Below are 23,212 nucleotides of genomic sequence, written 5' to 3'. Positions count from 1 at the left end.
ACTCGACCTAACAAAGAGAACGCGCAGCATAGCGATGGAACAGCGGCTTGTGCCCCGTGATCTTCCAAAATGCCCCGGCACGGAAGCCCCGTTTACACAGGACATCGACAGGAAGCCATCTGACAAAGCTGGCACGGAGATCCCGTGGGGCTAAATAGGGGCTCGGAACAGGGAACAATGGCTCCTGTCCTGCTGACCCGTGCGTTTCCAGGTATGGCACGGAAGTGTGAAGGGGGCAGGACGGTGCTCACCAATATTAGCTGCACTCAGTCTCACAAAGACAGTTGGCAAGGGGGCTCTTTTTACCAGTCCTTCTGGTGATTAAGGAGCAAGGGTGCGCCGCACATGGACTATATAAAATGGTACGGAGGTCTGACGTGCCCAGGTATAGCAGCGCCTCTACATCGGCAGGAAGAGGGCTGGTAGGGGTTGCAGTCTTTACATGCCCAATTTGGGAGGTTCCGAGATTGCTGCCCCTGGCGCCCCCGGTGTGCCAGCACTCCCAAGGGCTGAGCATGTGGCTGGTGTGCACGGAAGCACCTTTGTCTGCGGCTCTGGCGTGTGCGCTGCCAGGCTTGCGAGCCTAGCACAGACCCTCTCTCTGCATTACTGGGCAGAGCGGATTGCCGGGCCGGCAGGGCGCCCGCCTGGCAGCAGAGCCCATGGAAGTCAAGGTTTTTTAGGAGTTTTTATGGGGGTGGGTGGGGGGGGAGGGAACAGGGGGTCTTTGCTGGGGGAGGGGAAAGGGTTGTGACATCACACGGTGGCAGTGGCCAATCAGCTGCAGGGATGGAGAGGTGATGTGCAGCCGGGGAGCCTCCTATCAAGCAGTGCTGCTGGAGGCTGTAGCTAAGAAAGGAAGTGCAGCTGCAGGAAGACACAGGCCCCGGTGACCGACATAGCCCCTGCCCCAGGAACGCACGTAGGCAGGGGTCTCTGGCCATGCGGCGCCCGGGCTCCCCGCAGGCCACGCGGGCCCCCCGCCTCGCTCTTCGTGCCCACAGCCGCGGCTGACCGAGGAGGACGCCTGAGCCGAGCCCCGGTCGCATAAGCGACAGCAGGAGGATGCTGGCCTCGGGCGAGTACCAGGGCTTGCGCCAGGGGGAGCGCCTGAGGAAGCCAGCCTGCGACATGTACCTGGCCCGGCTCCCGCCGGGGGAGTTCCAGGCGGGCTACCAGGAGGTGGAGGGCATCAGCCTGGGCTACCTGCAGGTGGACGGGCGCAGGATGTTCGCCCTGGCCCAGGTGCTGAGCGATCTCTTTAAGGACATCCCCCGGACCACGATCAGCAAGAGGATGGAGAGTCTGCGGATCAGGAGCCGGCGCTGCGACCTGCGGGAGCTGCGCACCCTGAAGGCGATGCAGTCCCTGCCCAGCCGCGCGGTGCAGGGCTCGCTCATCTCCCGGGAGGACCTGGCTGTGCTCTGCCAAGAGGCCCGCCGACGGCGCAGGGTCGAGCCCGCCCCGCCTCTGCCCGTGCCCGGCTCCAAGCAGGGCACCTCGGCCGGCTACTCCAGCGACTCCGACTCCAGCCTGGAGCCCTCCAGCTCTGGCAGCGACACTTCGGGGGAATCCAGTTCCGGGGAGGACGATGGAGGAGGCGGCAGCTCGGACTCGGACTCCGGGGACTCGGTGCCGAGCACCCGCTACCGGCAGGCCGCCCTCCCGGAGCCAGATCCCAGTATACTGCGGCTCTCCCAGCACCTCTGGGCCCGCAGCCTGCAGGGGCAGGCCTGGGGGGTACCCGGCAGAGCCAGGGCCCAAGACGAAGGGGGTCAAGCGGCCGCAGCCACACAGGCAAAGATAAGATCTTCCTCTGGACCCCCGCGACCACCCCAGATAGATCCCCGAGCAGCGTCTGCAGGTCACAGAACAACTGCACATGGACACACAAAGTCGGCACTGGCAGATCCAAGATCAGCACATGGGCATTCCAAACCAGCACTGATAGATCCAAGATCAGCACCCGGGCATTCGAAATCAGTACCGGCAGATCCAAGATCAGCACCCGGGCATTCCAAATCAGCACCGGCAGATCCAAGACCAGCATCTGGGCATTCCAAATCAGCACTGTTGGATCCAAGATCAGCATCTGGGCATTCGAAATCCGCACCAGCAGACACAAGATCACCACCTGGGCATTCGAAATCAGCAGCGGCAGATCCCAGATCAGCATCTGGGCATTCGAAATCAGCAGTGACAGATCCCAGATCAGCATCTGGGCATTCGAAATCATCAGCGGCAGATCCTAGATCAGCACCTGGACATTTGAAAACATTCATGGTAGATCCAAGGGCTGGGCACGGACAGCCAAATTCTAGACATTTGAAATCAATTTCAGTAGAGCCCAGGGTCGCCTCTGGACATTTGAAAACTGTACTAGGAGATCCAAGAGCAGCGTTTGGACACTCGAGATCGGCCTCCATCGATCCAGGGGTGGTGCCTGTATATCTGCGGCCAGCAGCAGTGGATTCAGGCACAGAATCAGCACATTCACAGTTTAAAGCACCACTGAATCCAAGGACGCCTCTGTTCGACCATAAATCTGGAACCGGACATCCACGATCAGCAGCCTGTCAAGGGGTGCACTGGCGATTGGCCTACCTATCTCCGAAGTCACTAGTGGAAGATTTGGGATCTGTAAGACTACACCCCAGATCTGCGGGTGGGACTTTGGGTGTATCAGTGGATACACGGACCACTATATTAGCTCTGGAATCAGCAGCAGAATATCAGAGGCCAATGAATGGAGAGCATGTATATGGGTCGTGTCGGGGATCCAGAGGGGGACATATTGGACCATCAACTGGATCTCAGGGATCAGTTCAGAGAGATCTAGAATTGGCAGTGGTTTGTCTGGGCTCAGTAGAGGGCGATCTGGATTTACAAGTCTGCCGGGAATCTGTAGTTGGCGATCTGGGGTCGGTAGCTGCAAGCCAGGGATCAGTACAGGGACATCTGGGATCAGAAGGCAGATATCAGCCATCAGTACCGGTAAATCTGGGCTCAGTAGCAGAATGTGGGAATTTGGGAAATACCGAGCCAACGTCAGCTGCTCGAGATCTTGGTTGGCCACCTGCACACATTGTATCCACCCCGAGGCCTGCAGAAGGGGGTAAGAGATCACTAGAAATAGATCCAAGAATAGCTGGTGGATTGGAATATGAAGATCAGGAATTAGCAAATGGCCTCCATGAGGTGGTAGAGGCGGGACACGCCTGGGCCATGTCAAGGTGTGGATGGGCTGAAGGGCAGCTGGGATCTGTGGGGGAATTAGTGAGTGCAGATATGGACACTGCAGTGGGGCATTATGGACTGGTAGGACATCGGAGTCCAACAGGGGGGGATCTAGCATCACCAGGCAAGGGCTGTGCACCAACACTCAAATATCTGAAAGCAGCAATCACGGAGTCAGCAGTCAGAAATCTGAGATCAGAACACATAGATCCTGCCAGCCTACACATGAGACCAACAGGCATTGACGTGGACTCCTCAAGTCACACTCAGGGAATAACAGGCATTGACCTGGAACCACCAAGCCACTCCCAGAAACCAACTAGCATTGACATAGTGCCTTCACACCCTGCTCAGGGACCAACTGCCATTGACCTGGGGCCATCAAATCTAGCCATGGGGCCAGCTGACATACGTTTGGGCCCACCAAGCATGGCTGAGGGAGTAACTGATATTGACTTGAGACCACCCCACCTCACCCTGGGAGCAACTGTCATTGACACTAGACTAATAAATATGGGCCTTGGAACACCTGGCATTGACCTGGGAACATCAAAGTTACCATTGGAAGCAATTGACATGGACCTGGGGCCACCCCGCCTAGCTCTGGAGCCAGCTGGCAATGGACTGGGAACATCAAGCCTGGCTCTGGAGCCAGCTGGAATAGACCTGGGTTCAGCCGGGGGGATTCCGGAATCGCCTTCGGTGGATGCGGGCTTCACAGAGGGAGAGGGGTCAGCGGCTGTCCGTGGCCTGCAGCATAATGGACTCGAGACCCCCCCTTGGTCCCCTTCGTCCCACCAGATAAGTCCCTCTCTGAGCCCGGCGGGACACCGGGAGCCGTCGCAAGCAGCCAGCACCCAGGACGACGAGCTCGAACCGGGCGAGCCTACGGAAGAAGGCCCAGAGTGCTCCCCTGCAAGAGACTCCCCCGAGCCCCGCAGGGAGCACTTTGACCGGCTCATCAGACAGTCCAAGCTCTGGTGTTACGCAAAGGGCTTCAGTGCAGATGGCAAGGAGTTCCGCCTGGCCTTCGGCAGGGCCCCATCCTCCAAGAGGAGCCGCGGCGGCAGCACCCCCTCCAAGAAAGCTTTCAAGGGCAGCGGCTCCGAAAGGAATGCCAAAAGGAGGCGGCTCGGAAAGGGCGCCGAGCCAGAGAGGCAACAAAGCCGGCGGCCGGGGAGGAAGGGGAAGAGCGGCCGTGCAGCTCCCACCCCCGCCAGGCGGCCCTTCACCCTGCTGGAGCACTTCCCATGCACCCCCTCCCTGATGCTGGGGGCCGACGGGGATCTGAGCCCGGCCTACACCCTGGGCTCCGGCCGCGCTCGCCCTGCTTCCGTCCCCAAGCCGCACCCGGTCTGGAGGTGGCAACTAGGCGGCAATGCCATCCCGGTACCCCCCAGCCTCAAGTTCAGGACCTACCCTAGGCCGGATTTTTAGCAGCCAGTGCAGGCCCGTGAGCTCTCCGCTTACAAGCACCATGGGAAAGAGGCAACTTTACACAAAGCAGACGCAGCACTTTGTGGGTGCAGCAGTGTCTGGACCGGATTCTCCCCTACCCACCGGGCCGCAGCCGCTCACGGGCTGCCCGTGTACCGGCACCGAAAGATCATGAGCCCTGGGCGCAGAGTGGAATCAAGGGGGCTGGGCCAGGCACCAACCTACGGTCCGCGAACCGTTCGTCGTCAGTTTACCAAAGAAAAGGATTTGGCGATCCTGCGGGAGCCGAGGAGCGGGGCTGCAAAGGCTTCTCTTTCGAGGGCGCCGAGTGAAGGCCTGCAGGGGGAGGCCCGGGAATGCCTGTGGGAGGAGGGGCCGGAGACTATTCGAGCTGCAAAGGTCCAGCGGGGAATTCAGGCAAAATGCCTGGGAGGGGGCCCATCCAGCCCGCCATGTGCCTCCAGTCTCTGGCACTAAGAATGGCGAGGGCTGAATGGGGCCGCTTCCTTGGCGTGAACCGGTAGCCCAGGCCACAACTCGAAAAGTATTTAATGTTTGATGTTTGCCTTCCTTTCTCGGAGGGTTGTATTTATAGCTATTGTTCTAGGCCTCAGCTCCAGACATTTTGTACTCACCCACACTGGGCACAACACGTGTTTCTGATTTATAGAATAATTAAATGGTTAAAAGCCCCTCGGCCCTGCTCGAGAAGGGGGAAGGGCCTCCTCGTAGAATACACGGGAGTATGTGTTTACCACACAAAGGGCTCGGGTTTAAAGGCCCCGTGGGCAGAAGCCTGGGCTGCGAGCTAGACTGTCTGGGGCCGCGGCGACCCTTCGTTTGTAGAGGCCTGTATTGAGGTTTCTACCCGGGAAATGTGCCGGTTGCCCGTCAAGAAAGGGTATTTCCCATGGTTCCCTGGCTCGAGTTCCTGCCGCAAAGGGGGCAATTACCAGTCTCGCGGGGAGCTCTTTCTATATTCTGCCTACGAGCACAGTTTCAGGTCTGTTCGGTCCAAGTGTTTTCAGTCAGTACCTGCCACAGCGCGCCCATCCGCGCAGGCCCTATTTACCAACAGAAGCCCCCACTCTTGCGCTTGTTTACTACATCGTAGCGGATGGCAACGATGTCCTTGCATGTTGCGGCAAAAAGTTGTGGTCGGGCACAAAGAACGAACACAGGCCGCAGCAGCATGTGTGCGCCGGCCCTGCTATTGTGCAGTCTGTGCACTTACTGCCCGTGGGAACAGCTGCTTATGTAATACAGTAAGGAGCAAACCACCAGAGAGTGCCCGGCTGTGGACTGTTTAACACACTCTCGGTAAATATTATTATTATGTAATGTCTCCGTAGGTGCGGCACCCTGCTTGGCATCGCCCGGAAGCGCCCGCCCGCCCGTCTAAGGGAAGGGGGTGGAGGTTAATTGAAGGGACCCCCGCCGAGTACCCCGCAGGCCTGGGGGCCTGGCCTGGTTCTGAATAGGCCACATTTAAGAGAAGCCCAGCCTTTGTTGGGCGTTCGCTGCACCACCACCACTGCTATGTCCCATTGAAATTCTAACGTATGAGATGACAAAGGCCATTGCTCTGTCAGCAGGGCAGGCTTCCCAGCTCTAAAATCAGCCACAGATACCTCACAGTGCAACATGTTTACTTCTAATAACCCTTTCTTTCCCTTCCAAAAGAAACTAACTGGGAACGGAGGGAGGAAAGCAAACTGTATTTATGGTACGGCCCTACGGGCAACATCGGCCTTAGAGGGCCCCACATCACCCCCCACAGCTGGGGGCTCGTGCTGTTTACATTGCTGGCAAGCATTGCACCCCACCAAGCACATTCTTTCCAATCCTATCACTGCTTTTAGATAAGACAGAACCTGCAAGGCCAGCCAAGGCCCTGCGGAACCGGAGCCCTGAAACAAAACACGCCGATAAACCCCACAACAAAGGCGCCTTCTCGGAGGAGGCCATTCGGGTTTCCACGGAAAACATAGGGAGGCGGCATTACGAAGGTATTGGGAAGGTTTGCGCATTTCTGGGCCCTGCCTGGGTGGCTGGGAGGGGGTGTCTGCACTCATTTAGTCATTCGTCCATTCATCCTTTGGGAACATGTGACGCGCACTCCTTGTGGAAAAGGCCAGCCACGGCCGGACAGGGGCTGCCTACCCTCCACGTCTCAGGAAAGGCCCAGCAAGCAGGAGGCTGGCTCTCTTTCTTTCCGGGTATTGGGCCCATGGCTGAATAATTGGAGATGTGCTCGGGGGTCCCTCGCTTTTCATGTAAATGACTTGAACTCTGCAGGGAGGGGGGTTGTGGCAGACTTGACCCGCGTTGTGGATTTAAAGGCGCAGCTCTCCGTTTTCTACGTTCTGCACCTAGAAGCCCACGCTGGCGCCGCAGCACAAGCACACAGTTCCCGGGATGCCAACTGTGCCACAGCCTCACACGGTGGACACTGCCTTATCGAACCTGCCTCTCTCGTGGGAAGGCTGCCCCGATGCCACGCAAGAGACCAACAGAGAGCTGCTGGCGGTGATCCGTGCCCGAGGACCCCTGAACTGCTTTTTTTTATTTTTTGGTTGTGTATGTGATTCCTCCAAATTACTGTAACTTTATTTATTTAAAGTTTAAGTATGAGACTCTTTATAAAAGAAAGGACGTTTCGATCCTGTGTGCAATACTGAACCTGCAATGGTTAATAAATGCCGATTTTTACATACATGCGCTTGTTGTCTTCGTCTGCTCTGTGTACATGTTGGAGCCCTGTCATGCTTCCACACTCTTTGTTTTTGCATATGCATGTAGGGGTTCGCTAGGCTCCCCCCGAGCCTGTTCTTTGTTGTTATTCTTCTTGAGGTTACACCTGATGGGGAATCAATAAGGTTTTCTGCTGCTTTGCGACTCGTGCATTCTGCCGGCTTCCGCTCACACGTGTTGCATGGTTCCTCTTTCTGCATCCTGCAGTGGGGGTGTGGGGGTGTGTGTGTGTGTGTGTGTGTGTGTGTGTGTGTGTGTCAGCAGCGGCAAGGCGCTTTCAGCCATCACTAAGAGCAACACCGAGAAAGCAGAGCCAGCGAGGCCGGGCGTCCAGCGCCAGAAGCCGCGGCCTTGTGAGCAAGTCAGGGGAGCTCTTTGTTCTTGCAGTGGCTGTACACGCAAGGCCGGCGCCTCGGCAGAGCCTGGGCCCGAGTATTTAACATTTGCTCTGCAGAAAGCATGACACACAGACACTAATGATCCCATGCTTTAAATCGCAGGCATAAAACTGCCCTGCGGCCGGCAACATGAGCAGGGCCTGGAAGGGGGAAAAAGCCTCCTGTCGGGGGAGTCTCTCTACAGGGGCGCACTTCAATATTGTGGGTCCATTTCCAAAAGAATATTATTATTAGGGCCGGGCTCTGCAGATCCGAGCAGTGGGTTGGGGAGTCGCAAGGGCAGACCACAGCGAGGGCGCGAGGGGTCATGGATTTAGTTTGTTGCCAGGGTGTTTTTTAAAGATAAATTAGAGATTTGGGTGGGGGCACATGAAAAGAGCTGTGAGCAAAATCCCCAAACTTCCCACCAAAGGCGGGCCGCGTGGGGGAGGGGTGCGGCCTGCTCGGGGGATTAGGTGTCATTCGGCGTGTTTACATGTACTCAATGGCAAGAGAATAGACGCGTTATTTTAGTGAAGCGTGACGTTGGATTTCAATCCCCTGTATGTTCTTCTAGTTTTTGAATACACCCTTAGATTTAGAAAGGGCGCATACTTTGAAATAAATAGTTGATTTATGTAAAACAAGAAACAATAGCGACCACGGGCTGGTTTATCTTGTCTGGGTGACTTTGAACAGACCAACACTGGCAAAGGCCTGGAAGGTAGCAGCACCGTGGTGGCGTGCCTGTCTCTCTGCCAGGCCTCGTCTCCCTGCCCGCCGCGCGGAGCCCATTATCCTTTCCTCATTCATCGTCTTGTTTAAATGCAAGCTGGGCCCTCGATTCTCCTCTGCCCTGTGCGTACCCCCCTTGGCACCCCACACACTGGGATTACCCAGCAGCTGGAAAATCAAAGGCGACGCTGTATAAATGCGCCGCTCTTATTAACGGCAGCACACCGCGCCTGGACTTCCCTTTTGGCAAAATGGGATTATTATCTTCACTAGTTTACGAGCTGATCCCAATCTTCCCGTGCCTGCTCTACCTTTACCCAAATGGCATTAGGCAAGCACGCACACAGCTTTATCCCCAGTTCCAGGAAGGTGGGGGAATGGCACTGTGTCGGCTGCTGTTGCAAAGGGCGGCTTAAGATGTGCCCTCGCCCAAAAACTTGCAAACAAAACCAAAAACGAACGACAAAAACGTGTGTGGACGTTGCGATGTTGCAAGCACGGCTTCAGGTGGGAGGCTGCCTAGGCCCCGAGGAAATGGGTGGAAGCTGGGGCCTGGGCACGCAAAAGAAAAACAATGCACGTAAAATAGCAGCGCCTGTGACCGCAGAGAGGTGCCTTCGTTGCCTGACAAATGGCTCTCCTCTGTCGCCTTCAGATTCCTCACTCATTCACAAACCTTGTATGTTAACCTGTCGACAGCTTGCTGTTTCTGGCTCTCATCGCCTTCAAATACCCGCCACCCCTGGAAAACCATCTGCAGACACTGCCCTTTGTGGATTCTTTTTTCTTGCATTCTTTTGAATTTGTATTTTGACTTTTCATAATTTACTGGAGCAGCTGCTGGTGTTCTGATGTCAAAACTCATGACTGGTTTGAGACGAGCCGCAGGAGGGCGGACCCAGACCTGCAATCTGCATGAAATGAGGCCCACACGTGTGAAATCACGGCACAGTGCATCGGTGGCGTGACTCGCGAGCACTCTGCCCTCCCCGGCCTTCTGCAGGAAACAAGGGGGCTTGACAATGCACAGCTCAGGCGATCTGCAAGCCCCTTCCGGGGGCCGTAGGGGTCACGGAGCGTGTGTGTGCCTGCAAACAAACCGGCTGCATATTTCACAAACCCCCCCCCCCAAAGCACAGAATGCACAAGCCAGATTTGCAAAAGCGTTTTTCAATGGCAAAATCCCATTGGAAAACGCTTTTTAAAACAGGCTCGGATCCTACAACGGACAACTCGCGCGTTCGGGTGATCTGGGCACTGAAACATATGGGGGGAGGGGGGTCCTAAGTAATTTGAAGGGAACCCGTTTCAACACGGCCCCACTAATAGCGGAAGGGGGGGGCGACCCTCGTCAGTACCCCCGTTTTGCAAGGATTGGCATATGCTTATAAAACGCCACAGAGCCTGCAACAGAATGAAAAAGACAACGCAATGTGACGCATACGCGATTTTTCTCACGCCACACCAGACCTGTCACAACGCGTGTTTTCAATGGGGCGCAACCATAGAAACGCGTTGTGCACCAGGCTCGCTGGCTTTGACACACACGGACCTTACAGAGAAAAGAGAGCGCACCACAAAAGCAGCAGGCAACACACACCCCTCCCAAGAAGCCTCGCAGCAGAGACTGAAAACAAAGGGCACAGGAACGCACACACGCCAACCATCAACACATACACTGAAATACAAACGGCATTAACACACACATGCGCGTGCAGAAAGACCCAACCTGCTCGCCGAGGACTCTATATTACAGCTACTACTGTCTAAAGGAGTGCTCTCACAAATACAACACACTCACGGTGTGTAAACCTGAACACAAAAGGAACACCGTCCAATTTACACCACTGTTTCCTGGAGGGGCACGTTTCTGAGCCCTTCCACAAATCATCTCACTATCAAATACGCCAAACACTGCCACGCAGGAGGAAGAGACACACGCACACCTCATGTGCACCGCAAGCCCAACACAAAACAATGGCACGCAGATACGCAATCACACACAACCCCAACTCCCTGCTAATGGAACACAGTGATGCACCAAGAGACCAGCCTCGCCTACACTTTACAAAAGGCACAATCAACTGCACAGAGCTTGCCCTGGAAAAAAGAGCACATGGCCACAGACACGGATGATCCAGCAGGCCAAATGCATTGCCACAAGTTACTCAGACAAGCGCGGGCGCAGGTGTTACCCGTCTCCTATAAAACACGTACACACCTCCCACAAACGACAGATGTACACAAGCACACAAGGCCATACTATACCTCCCCACGAAGTACGTACATATATACATATAGAAATCGTGCAGCCTGATTTAGCAAGCTTCATCAACGGAATGTCTTTGTCAGTGTACTGCGCTGTTGCAGATTAGGCCCAGGAAGGGGGCTTGATTTAAAAACGCCCTTTTCAAAAGGATTTTCCCATTTAAAACGAGCTTGTAAATCAGGTCTACAGAGAGAGCCACTCTACCCCTCCCAATAACGCATGCAACTCTGGGCCTCATTCCCATAGCGCTTTTGAACGGGACTTTCCCCATTCAGAAGCGGTTTTGTGAATCGGGCCCTAAACATTCATGAAACTCTCCCACAAACTAGGCAGGGTCGAACGCATGCACATACGTGGATTTTAAGGGCTGGTCTTACAAATGGTCCAATCCCGTTGCAAAAGTCTTTCATAAACGTCTATGGGCCTATCTCAACAAAAGGCTCACAATTACATGTCCACACAGTTATTCCTTAAAATCGCACCTTCACATGGACACAGATGCCACAAGAAAGGATACAAGTCACTAATAATTTAAAAACACAGACACAATTAACCAAAGATCTGCTTCTAGAGGGCTACAAAACACAGGCCCTTGCAAACGATAACCCTTCTCACAAACACACCCAGTCACACAAAAGACATGGGCATTCACCCCAAAACGTTGCTACAAAAGGTGTATCACAAAACACACTCCGCTAATGAATAGGCAGTGTGACTCTTGAGTGCTTAACAAGGCACCATCGACAGATTGCTCCATAATAGGCAGGCCCGATTACACAAGGTGACAATTCCCACAAACCCCCAACTCCCAGACAGGGCCACGCAACACCACACTAAAGACATCTGTCAAATGCACAAGGCACACAAGGCAGCTGCAAGACTGACACACATGCCACAATACAGCCTTGGCCAATAAGCCGGAGCTAGCATTTAATCCAATAGAAGTATCATTTGTTTTCACCTTTAAAAAAAGCTGCGTTGTTTGTTAGGATACCGTGCTATTCCAACCATTACTTGAAACTGGCCAAGTACACAATTACCCAGGGTCACATTGTACATGCCAAATACATAGCGTGCACGTATTCAGACTGGGTGAGTATGGGGGCTATGGCGGAGAGGATCCATCCGTCAACAAAGGCATCCCAAGGAGATGGGTGCAGGCATCACACGCCAGTCGTAGCATTTGCACCTTGCAACTGCAGACCAATAGCAAACCTTGAGCAAGAATGACTGGTGGACAGAGGACATTAACAGGAGGAAGTGTTCACCCCTGTGTGTGCTGGTCCCAACATGTATTGTTTAACGGTGTACCTAATCAAAAACCCTTTGGGACACACAGGTGTGACAACAAGTCGACGATCTGTGGTGTACTCCCACACGGAACACACACACGAACGTGTGGTATACACAGAGAACCGAAATGGCAGTGAGGCCCGCACCTTCACAGCACAACAGAGAAAGTGAAATAACAATGCGGCCTGAAACTTCACAGCACAACAGAGCATAGGAAATGAAACGGCAGTCTGCACCTTCACACACAACAGAGTGGCAGAGATAACAGCACAAGAGTGGGAGAAATGACAGCTTCACAGCACCACAGAGAGGAGAGGACGAAACGACAGCGCGATCGGCAAGCACTGCATTCTTTTCGCGCCGAGGCCACGGAGAACGCAATCTGAACACGCTCTTGGCGTGCTGCCTCCTCTTTTATGCTCAGTGGTCAATGCCCATTTCTTTGGGGTGGTGGTCAGACGCGCCGAGCCCGGAAGGCGAAGGGTGCCACTGCCCCCCTCTGTAACAATGGTGGCAGGGAGCTCATTTGCCCCTGTAAAGATACTTGTTCAGTTGGCAACGGTGTTTCCCAAATGAAACGGCACACCTTCGGCCTGGTTTAAAAGCGTTTTTCAAAAGGATTTTCCCATTGAAAGACGTTTTTGTAAATCGGACCCATTGCCAATGCTGCAGGAGAAAGCATGAAAAGAGCTGAAAGGCAGCAGCGCAGGTTAGGCGACTGCTGCTGAGATATAAATGTTAAAATCAACGTGTACATCCGTTAGGGTTTTTTCAATTCCTTTTACAAATTGCAAATTAAATGCAGGGTTCCGCCTGCTCATATTCTTCACTGGTGGGTTGGGGGGCTTCTTGCCCTGGATTGGGGTATTTCCCCGAGCCCGTGGAGTTTGCATGGAGTTGCCCCGAGGTGTTTTATACTGAAGGCTGTGGGCTCGTTCCCCTCTAGCGCGGAATTGGGTTTTACATGGTTGCGAGTAATCGTTTGGAAATGGGGAATTGCAACTCCTCCCGCGACCATGTGAATCCGCCGCCCCTCTAGCCCACAGAGCTGGTCTCCTGGGACAGGGGGTCTTCAATCAGGGCTTTTGTGGGAAACTAATCGCCCCGTCTTACCCTTTGTTGTTTCCAGCTGCAAAACTACATTGAAGGTGCCCCTTGCATTTTTGTAAAAAAAAAAAAAAACAACTCCGAATGCGCGTTTGATTAGAGACGGGAGACGGATTCTGTCCACATGCCACAGATCCTCACGCATGCATTGCATGCGTGCAGCATGATCTGTGCCATGTGGGCTAGGTGGGGGCGGCACGCATGAACCCCCCAGCGCGACGTGTGGGTATGTTGGCAGGGGGGAGTCCAACAACCGTAGGTTGAGAGGTGACCCTGCACCACTTGGGTTGGGGACACACAAAGCGAGTGAAATGAACACACGCTGGGACATCAACGCCCCCCCCCCCCCTTCACGTCTCCAAGGCACGGGCACCGGAGGAGCACGGCGAGTTCTGAGACAAACATGCGGCTTATGGCACCGAAGACCCGCCGCGAACCTGTCCCATGGAGGGCGCAGGGGCGGTCGCCGCCTGTATGCCCATTGCTGGATCTTAAAGGGCGTGGTGTTATTATCTCGTTTGTTTGCCCTGTTTCACGCAATTCGGGGATGCTCGTTCTTGGATTCCGAGCTCGTGTTTTGGGGGGTTTCATTTCAGTGTCCCCACCATAACACACACGTCAAGCGGTGGGCAGAAAAAGCTGCATCTAGCGGTCTGCCCGTGGCCTCCGCATACGCAGGGTGTGCGGCCGCCCATGTGTTCCAGTGGCCTGCAAGGCGAGCAACCCGAGCTCCTACCTCCATGTTGCCAGCCAGGTCCACGTTCACCACCGCATGCCCCTCCTGCAGGACAGAGCATTTCATTTATTTGCTGTGACCTAGTTCATGCGTTTTTATAGCTTTTTGCAAACACGCGTGCGTGTAAAAAAAACGTCTTGCAATAGGGCGCAATAGTTTGGGGGTGCAATTGGAAGTGTGCCAGTCCGTGCCCCTTGTAGGACGGGCAGCCAAGTGCAAAATGGTGGTTTCGGGTGACGAGGTTTGAGGCTGAGTGTGTCGTGCAGTGTTAGTGGAGCCGCGGGAATGTCGCTCATCATTGGAGGGTTGCACGCGTGCCTTTGGCGCCGTCATCGGCACGTGGTCCACTCTAGCGCCCCGAATGCTGCAAAGCGCGCCTTCGAGTGTTAGATGGCTCGATGGGACAATCTGGAGGTTATTTTACGTGTGTTTATAAACGAAGAGCGGAAGCGGCTGTTTCCACGTGCTGCGACCGCCGTGCTCTTGTGAAGGAGGCAGCAATGCACTTCTGTATGGGGGGGGGGGGGGTGGCTCAAGATGCCAGGAGAAAGGGGAACCTCTGGGAGTGTGCCAAGCGTCATGAAATCTATAGCCTGTTAGAAGAATTAGGGCAACACATGGCTGCAGGCACCTAGAATACGAGCCGTGCGTTAATTCCATATGGCACACGAGAATATCCACGCCAGGGCAGAGTGGCCACCAAAACTCCAGGTGTACCTAGGCCATCTCGGAACCACGCACACGGAGAGTCCCCCCCCCCCGCAGCCCCTCCTATGCAGCGGCAGTGATTTAATGAGGTGCTGGGATTCTGAAGTCCAGTTGTTTATTCTGCAGCGAGCAACCCCAAGGGTGTAAATTCTGGGTGTCAGCTTTCTCTCTATCTCTCCTTAAATCTCGCAGTGTGAACTGCGTGAACCCTTTAGGTGCGAACAGCTGTGCCTGAGAAATGCGCACCCCTGAAACGTCCATCTGTTTGTTGGGGGGGGGGGCGGAAGCCCGACAGTTAGACCTTTCGTTTGGGTCAAGTCCTGTTGGATTTGATGGGGTTGGAAAGGGGCTATACACTCACTGTTCGTGGGGCAGATATTTAGAGCTGTTTTGGGCGTGTTGCATCCAATGGGAGAAGGAGTGCCCCCCCTCCCCTAGCATAATGACCACATCTATGCACGTTCTGTCCCAACGGACCCACGGCCACATGCATCCTTCTGCGCCCCACCCACTCCCTCCCTCTCACATACACAATGGCCGCCTCTTCACTGCGACCTTCCCCAGACTGCTGCAGGGAAAATGCACAAAAGCAGACGAAATAGCACGGACCAGGACTAATGAATGCACTCTGAGGAGGGGTGGGGGTAGGGGGGGGGTCGCCTTCCCCGATGAGCCCGTGCTGCCCGTTCTGCACATTTCCTCACCTCGGGCACACGCCGGACATTTACTGCAGACGTGTGGCTTTACCCGCAGCCTGAGAGTCAGACGTGTGTATATGCATGCAGGAGGCCTGGGATACGTGTGCGCACCCCCTGTTTGATCTGTAGCAGTGGGAGTGGCTGGTGAGGAAGAGGAGTGTCTGTGTTACCCATACACGCTGGCAGGGGTTATGCATGTTATTCATTTATGTATTGTGCATTTGTAATGTGTTTATATATCAAGAATGTGTGTTTCAAAGCGCCCAGATGGCAAAGGTGCCCATTTTAGGACTGGTCTGTACCAGTGTGAGCACTGGGGGCACACGTCCATCTGAAGGCCAGGGCAAGTGTTATTGGGGCATGCGTAATCTGAATTGCACTAGTGTGGGCGCCGAGGGAACACATCTGCTGGTGATCATGCCGAGGGTGAGCGTGAATGCACTGCTCACATCTGGTACTCTGTACAAGCAGGGCGGCGAATGAACATAGCAGGGGTGCTGAGCTGTGCGAATGCGAGCTGTAAATGCACCATCGCTAGGTGAGAAAGCTCACACCCCAGAGAGGTCAGTGGTCTATACTACTGTGAAATGCACATATACAAGGGAGCCACCTGCTACCGGTTGAGCGGCAAATGCACACATTCGATTGGTGAACTGTGCAACGTGAAATGGGAATGCATATCCGAGGGGTGATCTCTATCAATGCGGACCGTAAATGCACACATCGAAGGAGTAATCTGTGTGCGCGTGAAAGGGAAATCTACATATCAGAGGGGCGATCTGTACTAGCGCATAAGGTAAATGCACACTTCCTAGTGGGTGATATGTACCAGAAAGGCGAATGCACACACCATGCCGTTAATCTGTACTAGTGTGAAAGGTGAATGCACACATTCGATGTATATGAGGATCTTTAAAAGTGGTTGGTCGAATGCTCACACCCGAAAGCAGTCTGAGTGTGAAAGGAAAATGCACACACCCGAGGAGGTGCTGTGCATGTGCGGCAAATGCAAAGATCATATGGATGTAAGGATTCGGGGATACGATCCTGCAGCGTGTGAAAGGTGGGTGCACACAGGGCTGTGGAGGCGGTGGGGCTTGGCAATGCTTGAAACGGGGACGCACTCGCCAGCACGCGGCTTATTTTGCCACCAAAAGCCAGGATATCGCGCACACTGATTGCAAGAACAGAAAGTGCCAAATCAGGCGGGAGGCGGGCGCAGGTTTGGCCTCTTCGGGCTGCGGAAGCGGCGAGGCACTCTAGTCTCGGCACTGCCGGCAGGATCTAGCGACGTTCTCCGGGGCAGAGTCCGTAAGTGGGCTGGATTAATACGTGCCGGTCCCCAGGCGATCACCTGACAGCTGTGAATTAGAAATGATGAAATGCCAACCCTCTGCAGATGCCAGTTTCCGAAGAGAGATCGCTCGCTGCGTGTGCATGTGGAAGCACAGCGGAGCGCTCGCCCTCGGAGCCCGAGCCTCTTCCCCTCCTCCTGGGGGACCGTGAGCCCTGCTAAGACCCACTCCCCTGCCATGCCGGTTACATCACTTCCGCAGACGGCCTGTGCGGGGACTGTGCCACACACCGGCCGCCCCATCGCGGTGCCCACAGACTCCGAGCAACTCCCTGCCCCCTGCCCCAGGTGACAGACGCTTAGGGATCGCCTTCAGGACGGTCACAGCACCACACAGACACCACTGGCGAGAAGTAGAAGACAGGCTGCAGCGGACAACGGCAGCCACCACGTCAACGTAACATGCACCTCTGTCTGCCAGGCACACACGTACAGGCCCTTGCTCTCTCTGTGTATTGGCGACAGAGACAGAGTTAACTAATATCCTGGTGCAGTGCCCCTCATCCCAGCAACCCTTTACTGAAATACCAACGCTGGCTGAGGAAGCTGCGGGCTCTTACGAAAAACACCACCGAAAGCGCCGAGGAAACCTGCACAGCCATACAGGATACATGCGGACTATGCAGCAAAAGCCCAGAAGAACCCCCCAAACACCCGCGCCTCGCGCGGTCTCAACCGTCACACCGAAATGCGAAGCCCCCCTTTCTGCTTGTTGAGCTGAGTTTGTCATGCTGAAAACGTGTCCAAAACGCACACGTCTACGACGTAAAACGCCCGAGGGTGTCACGTACTGCACCCACATGCGTTTACAATGCACCGCTAATCGTTTAACATGAAAATGTTCTGTGCATGTCTGTCCGCGAACCTATAGCTCTTGAACCCATCGGACATCCGCGCAGCAAGAAACATCAAATCAAGGCACGAGTTACCATACGTAATGGGAAGTGATGTCACCGGAAATGAACGGATGTTAACATAAAATATGCACTTTTCATTTAATATATTTCTCAATAAAAGAAATCAGCCGGGACAAAACATACGTTTGCCTCTCGAAAATAACCCAAGACCAAGAGAGGATGGTTTCGTATATTGGTGGCAAAGTATACAAGGTGCACCCGTTTTGGAGAAGACCTTAAGCCCACTATTTACATATTCCCAGTGAGATATTTTAGTGGCCATCGGGAGACCTCCATTTGGTGTGCACCTGTCTGGCCTCTAATCCTGAGAACTTCAAATCCTGGCTAATGCCAAGTTTGGCCAGTGCTGCGCAATGGGGCACCCGTGTAGATAAAAGGCACAGGGGAATAATCTGGGGCCCAGGGTGACATGACGCACATATACTACCTAAGGCTGCTATAAGCAGCCGAACAACACAAAGGGGAAGAAGTTGGTGCCCTCTCCCACCCTCCCATGGCCACTTGCTTCACCTGAACACTTATCAGGAAGAAAGCACACCAGGGTGCTAACACACCTAAGGGGACAAACACAAGGACAGGAAGCAGCAGGAAGAAAAGAACAAAGGGAGAGAAAGGGGGCACACCAAGAAATATGCATAGCCTCAGGCTATGTATGGAGGACAAATAGAAGGTGCTAGGAGAGGCAATCCAGTCCTTCATGGTACCCTGAACAGAGCACCATCAGTCATCCAGTGAACACACGAGACTTTTTCTTTTGAGCATTGTCCTGCTTAAGTGGTCTTTCTTACCGTGGGCTTTGCCTTGCTACAGGATAGCAGCACTGCGGTTCGGAAGGTCACCACTGAGTGGCCAGTGTACGACGGGGGAAGAGACCGCAGCACCTATTTTGCTTTTGGGGCAGGGTTCAGCAGGCTACTCTCTGAGAATTTCACTTTGCTTGAAATCGGTGGGCATTACGGCGTTACCAGAACTGCAGGGCCTCTGAGTGGCCATCCGCAGCCACGCGGTCTCAGGAATTTCCACGGCTCCGCGGCCTGGAGTACATAGAGCTGAGAAGGAGGACAGAGCGTGCCGAGCACCAAGAACTCACCTGAAGACGTGGCAGTGCAGCATCCAAAAGGCCAGAGAGAGAGGCCGCCAACCCGGGTCTCAAACAATGTCACCAAAATAAGGGAACTGGAGAAAAAGATACAGAACCGGTTCAAAAGATTTTTAGCATGGAACATTGACCAGGCAGCAAAAGAAAAAATATGGAATAAATAGTTTATAGAAATATTTTCATTATTAGAGGCTGAACAAAAAGGTTACAATGTATTGTGGGATGCAAAAAAAGGTTGAATAGAAAGTCCTAGGAAGAAAGTCCCAGGTAGAACAACATTTTTACAACTGGTCAAAAGCATTCAACATAATGGCAACCATGGTGCTGGAGAAATTCCCAAATGAAGGCAGGGCGCTATATGCATACCAAGATAAAATCAGGCAGGTTAGGAAAACCTTTGGGGGGGAAGCCTGGCTTACCTGACGATCAGTTTAAGAGGGCCATGGCCGCACGTCCAGAAATAGAGTGGAACGCGGTGCAAGCAAGCCTTTACATTCACGAGGTACTGAAAACAAAATCCCCATACTGCACAGAGAAGATTACAGCGCACACAAAAACCCCACAGATTAGCACTGGGAAATGCACAGACCCAGAACACCAAAACAAGAGCGAGCAGCCCTTTCGTAAAAAACAGTCATGGGTGGCTAGGTCATATAACCACTGCCAAAACACAAACAAACCACATAATCCAACAAGAACAACGTTACATGTTGGAAACTTGACAAAGGGTACTGCTCTTGGGGGAAGTAGTATAGTTATAAGCATGCATGCACCAAATGCGGGGGCGATCACAGCAGCAACAGATGCACTAGATTACCCAGTAAAATCACAAAAAGAGAAGGACTATGAGATCCACTTAATACCGGGGAAAATACCCATTAAAGTAAAGTAAGGACAATTCATGCATTTGTTAGAAACATACCCTGACAAGGAAATAGGGCAGACAATAAAAAACGCTTTATGGAAGGTTTTATCATCCCATTCGAAGGCCAAGGGTCCAGATTAATATCACAACACTTAAAATCAGCAAGAGAAAACCCAATACTAGTTAAAAAAGAAATTACAAAAATAATTAGATCTAGGGAGAATTGGGGGGCCCTGGGATAAAATGCCTTTCAGCAAATACATATGCTCACCACTGGGACTGGTACCCAAAAAGGAACCAGGGCAATATAGATTAATACACCACCTGTCTTATCCACAGGGCAAGTCAGTAAATGATGGGATATCAGATACAGAAACAGCAGTGCCATACACACACTTCCAGGAGGCACTCAGACTTGTCAAAAGATGTGGGGAAAAGGCATTAATAGCTGAAGTAGATATAGAATCTGTATTTAGACTACTACCAGTCCGTCCCAAGTCACAGCCCTCGTTGGGTTTTACATTTGAAAATAAATTCTACACAGACAAGGGCCTACACGTGGGGTGCACAATATCATGCACATTATTTGAGCAATTCAGTACCTTTTTCAATGGGCTTTCCTCAAAGAAAGGACGGGGGCCCTGGTGGTGCATTAACTGGATGATTTCCTGTTAATAGGGCAGCCGGGAGCTTCAGAATGTGGGGAATCACTGGCAACAATAATAGAAATGGCAGCACAGTGGGGTATCCCGCTGGCAAAAGAAAAAAAACACCAATCCACTCACAAGCATAACTTTTCTAGGCATTGAGGTAGACACAGGTACAGGTTAATGCAAGATGCCAGCATGGAAAAGGGATGAGTTGCTCAAAAGTATCAGATCACTAAGGGGAAAAGCAAAAGGTACAGTTAGGGAGCTACAATCTTTAGCAGAAAGTCTCAATTTTGCAGCCAGAGTGATCCCACAAGGGAAAGTGTTTTCGTGGAGTTTGGAAATGAAGACTAGAGGGTGGACAAAACCCCACCTTCACATAAGATTAGGGGAAGAAGTGAATAAATATTTGTTAATATGTGAAGAGTTTCTGGTTAAATTCAACAGGAAAATAATATGGCGCACACCATTGAACACTGACAGTAAAAGGGTACTTTTTACAGACGCAGCTGGGAGCAAAGGTTTTGGAGCAATACTGGGAAATGCATGGTACGCAGGGTCATGGTCAGAAGTATGGCAAGGGCTGGCAAAAAACATAACATTGCTGGAAATCGTACCAATCTGGCTGGCGCTACATATCTGGGGCAACCAAATAGTAAATACGGAGCTGATTGCATGGTCAGACAATATGGCTGTAGTAGGGATCATAAACAGGAGATCAACTACATGCCATTTAGTTTTACGAATACTTAGGGCCATGACCACCATAATCCTGAACAAGAATATTGAACTGAGAGCTAAGCACATCACCGGCACAGATAATAACATTGTTGATGCATGATCTCGCTTTCAGTGGGATATATTTCTGCAAATGAGGCCAGAGGCAGACAAATGGATGATAGAAGTACCCAAAGAATGCTGGGAAATACTAGCAGAGAGATGAAGGCAACACCTGCGCCAATGCCGGACGGCCGAGGCCAAGGTGGAATAACGGCGGAAACACGCACCTCAGACGGGTGCTGACAGGAGCACGCCTCCTGATGGTTACACAGACCCTGCAACGTGGTTGTTGAGGGGGCTCACCAAGAAAGCTTTGGCAATCAACACAGCAAAACAATATCTTACGTGCCTGGAAACAGTACTTAAAATTATGAAAATGTCACATGTAGCGCTAATAACAATGACAGAAATGAATAATTTTCTAGAATGGGCATACACTCAGAAAAAGAAAAAAGAATGGGTGAAAAGGCACCTGGCAGCGGTAGCCTATTTTTCAAAAATCCAACGGGGATCAGATCCAATCCGCAGTGCACTAATAACTTACGCACTAAAGGGATAGGGAAAGTTAGAGGGCCCACCCACACAGGGACAAGAGGCGTCCTTTAAACTTTGAGAAAATTGTGATACTACTAAAATTACTTGAAACCGTGTTATCTCACAAATATGAGACACACATTTTTAAGGGAGCATTCACCATTGCTTATTTAGGGGCTTTTATGGTAAGCAAGTTCATCGGGTCAAGCACCAAGGCCAGCAATGGTTTAGGCATGAAAGAGGTTCACGCAAAAGGGGTTTTTATTATGATAGACTTGCAAACATCTAAAACGGGGAGCAAAAGGGCAATCACTATATATTGCATTAAGGACAAAACACATTGACCTGTACGCATCACCTTATGTGCCGCCCATGCATTGGGAGGGGGGGGGGTGTTGGTTTCTGGTACATGACAATGGCAGAGAACTCAGTCATTTTCAATTTCAGGCAGTCCTCCAGAATACCATTGAAAAAGCAGGTTGGAACAGCACAAAGTATGGGACTCACTCTTTTAGAATAGGAGCAGCAACAACCGCATGGCAAGGGGGGCTTGGGCCCAAAAAGTTAAACAAATCAGGGGCTGGAGGTCTGATTGTTATAAAAGATATATAAGGCCAGCACCAATATAACCATGATTTTCCTTATCAGAACAAGACCCCCCTCAAATCAGCATGGATCGTAGGACATTCATTCATTTTCAAGACAGGGATATGGTCAGAAGAAACAAAAGAAAAGCCGGCTGTTCAGAAATACCATTGCATTGTGGTGGTGTACAGGGGCATCAAATGGTCTGAGATACACGACAGATTGGCAGACCTGGTAGCATTCATGGAACCACTAGAATTCTTAATTATACATTTGGGGGGCAGCAATATGGTAGAACAAGGCAGAAAACCGTTGCTGGCAGACATATGTGCATACGTGGCAGGTATAGCGCACATTGGAAACAGACCGAAAGATTTTATTCAGCCATGTTACCCAGAAAAGTATGGTTTGGGGCCAATTCATATAAAGCTATAGAAATAGCCAGGAAAAAACTCAACAAGGGGGTGGAAAAATTCTGCACCAGCAGGGGAATTCATTTAATCCGACACAGTGCAATTTCACTAGCAGACCCAGAGCTCTTTCATAAAGATGGGGTCCACCTTTCGGACAAAGGCATGAAAAATGTCCACGCTGAGGTCATAAATAATTTAGCCGCAAGAGAATACAGATAGAGGAGTTACTTTTGTGGGGGGGGAACCTGGATGACCGAGAACCCATCCAGGTGTGGCGGCACGGACCAGGTAGATGCCCCCTGGACCATGTGCCCAAAAGATAACATTGTTTACCATGTGTGATTTTGATAAATACATTTACCAAAAGATGTTTTACGATTATGTATGATGCAATAAAAACCACTGCCTTGTATTGCCGACACCAATACAATGCCTCAGTCGTCACTGTATAGCACGAAGCAGGGGTGAGGGGTCAGTTGGCTCTGGGCACCACAGATTATGTAGCAGGTCAAGCAGACTTAACCAATTAAGGGCACACACTACTGGTGTTCCCCGGACTTCAGCCATGCAACACATTCAAGATAAAATAACAATTCATTACACTCAATTATAAAAATCATGAAAATGAACACATCTTCTACAATTTGGAGGCCTGATTGGACAG

General features: G+C 52.3%; 1 protein-coding gene across 1 annotated transcript; it reads left to right on the top strand.

Moving 5' to 3' along the window:
• The first annotated feature begins 797 nt into the window (after positions 1-797).
• Positions 798-7,390, top strand: EPOP (elongin BC and polycomb repressive complex 2 associated protein). Its single transcript, XM_069634686.1, has one exon. It carries the CDS (start codon positions 1,066-1,068, stop codon positions 4,672-4,674), a length of 3,609 nt encoding a protein of 1,202 aa, XP_069490787.1. The 5' UTR covers positions 798-1,065; the 3' UTR covers positions 4,675-7,390.
• The last annotated feature ends 15,822 nt before the right edge of the window (positions 7,391-23,212 follow it).

The sequence above is a fragment of the Ambystoma mexicanum genome, chromosome 13 (genome assembly GCF_040938575.1).
Source record: "Ambystoma mexicanum isolate Mex_15411 chromosome 13, UKY_AmexF1_1, whole genome shotgun sequence".
NCBI classification, from domain to species: domain Eukaryota; kingdom Metazoa; phylum Chordata; class Amphibia; order Caudata; family Ambystomatidae; genus Ambystoma; species Ambystoma mexicanum.
This window is presented reverse-complemented; position numbering and strand designations above follow the sequence as displayed.

Bases quoted from the DNA above. Each gene is read 5' to 3' on its own strand.
- EPOP (XM_069634686.1), top strand. From the start codon at position 1,066: ATGCTGGCCTCGGGCGAGTACCAGGGCTTGCGCCAGGGGGAGCGCCTG.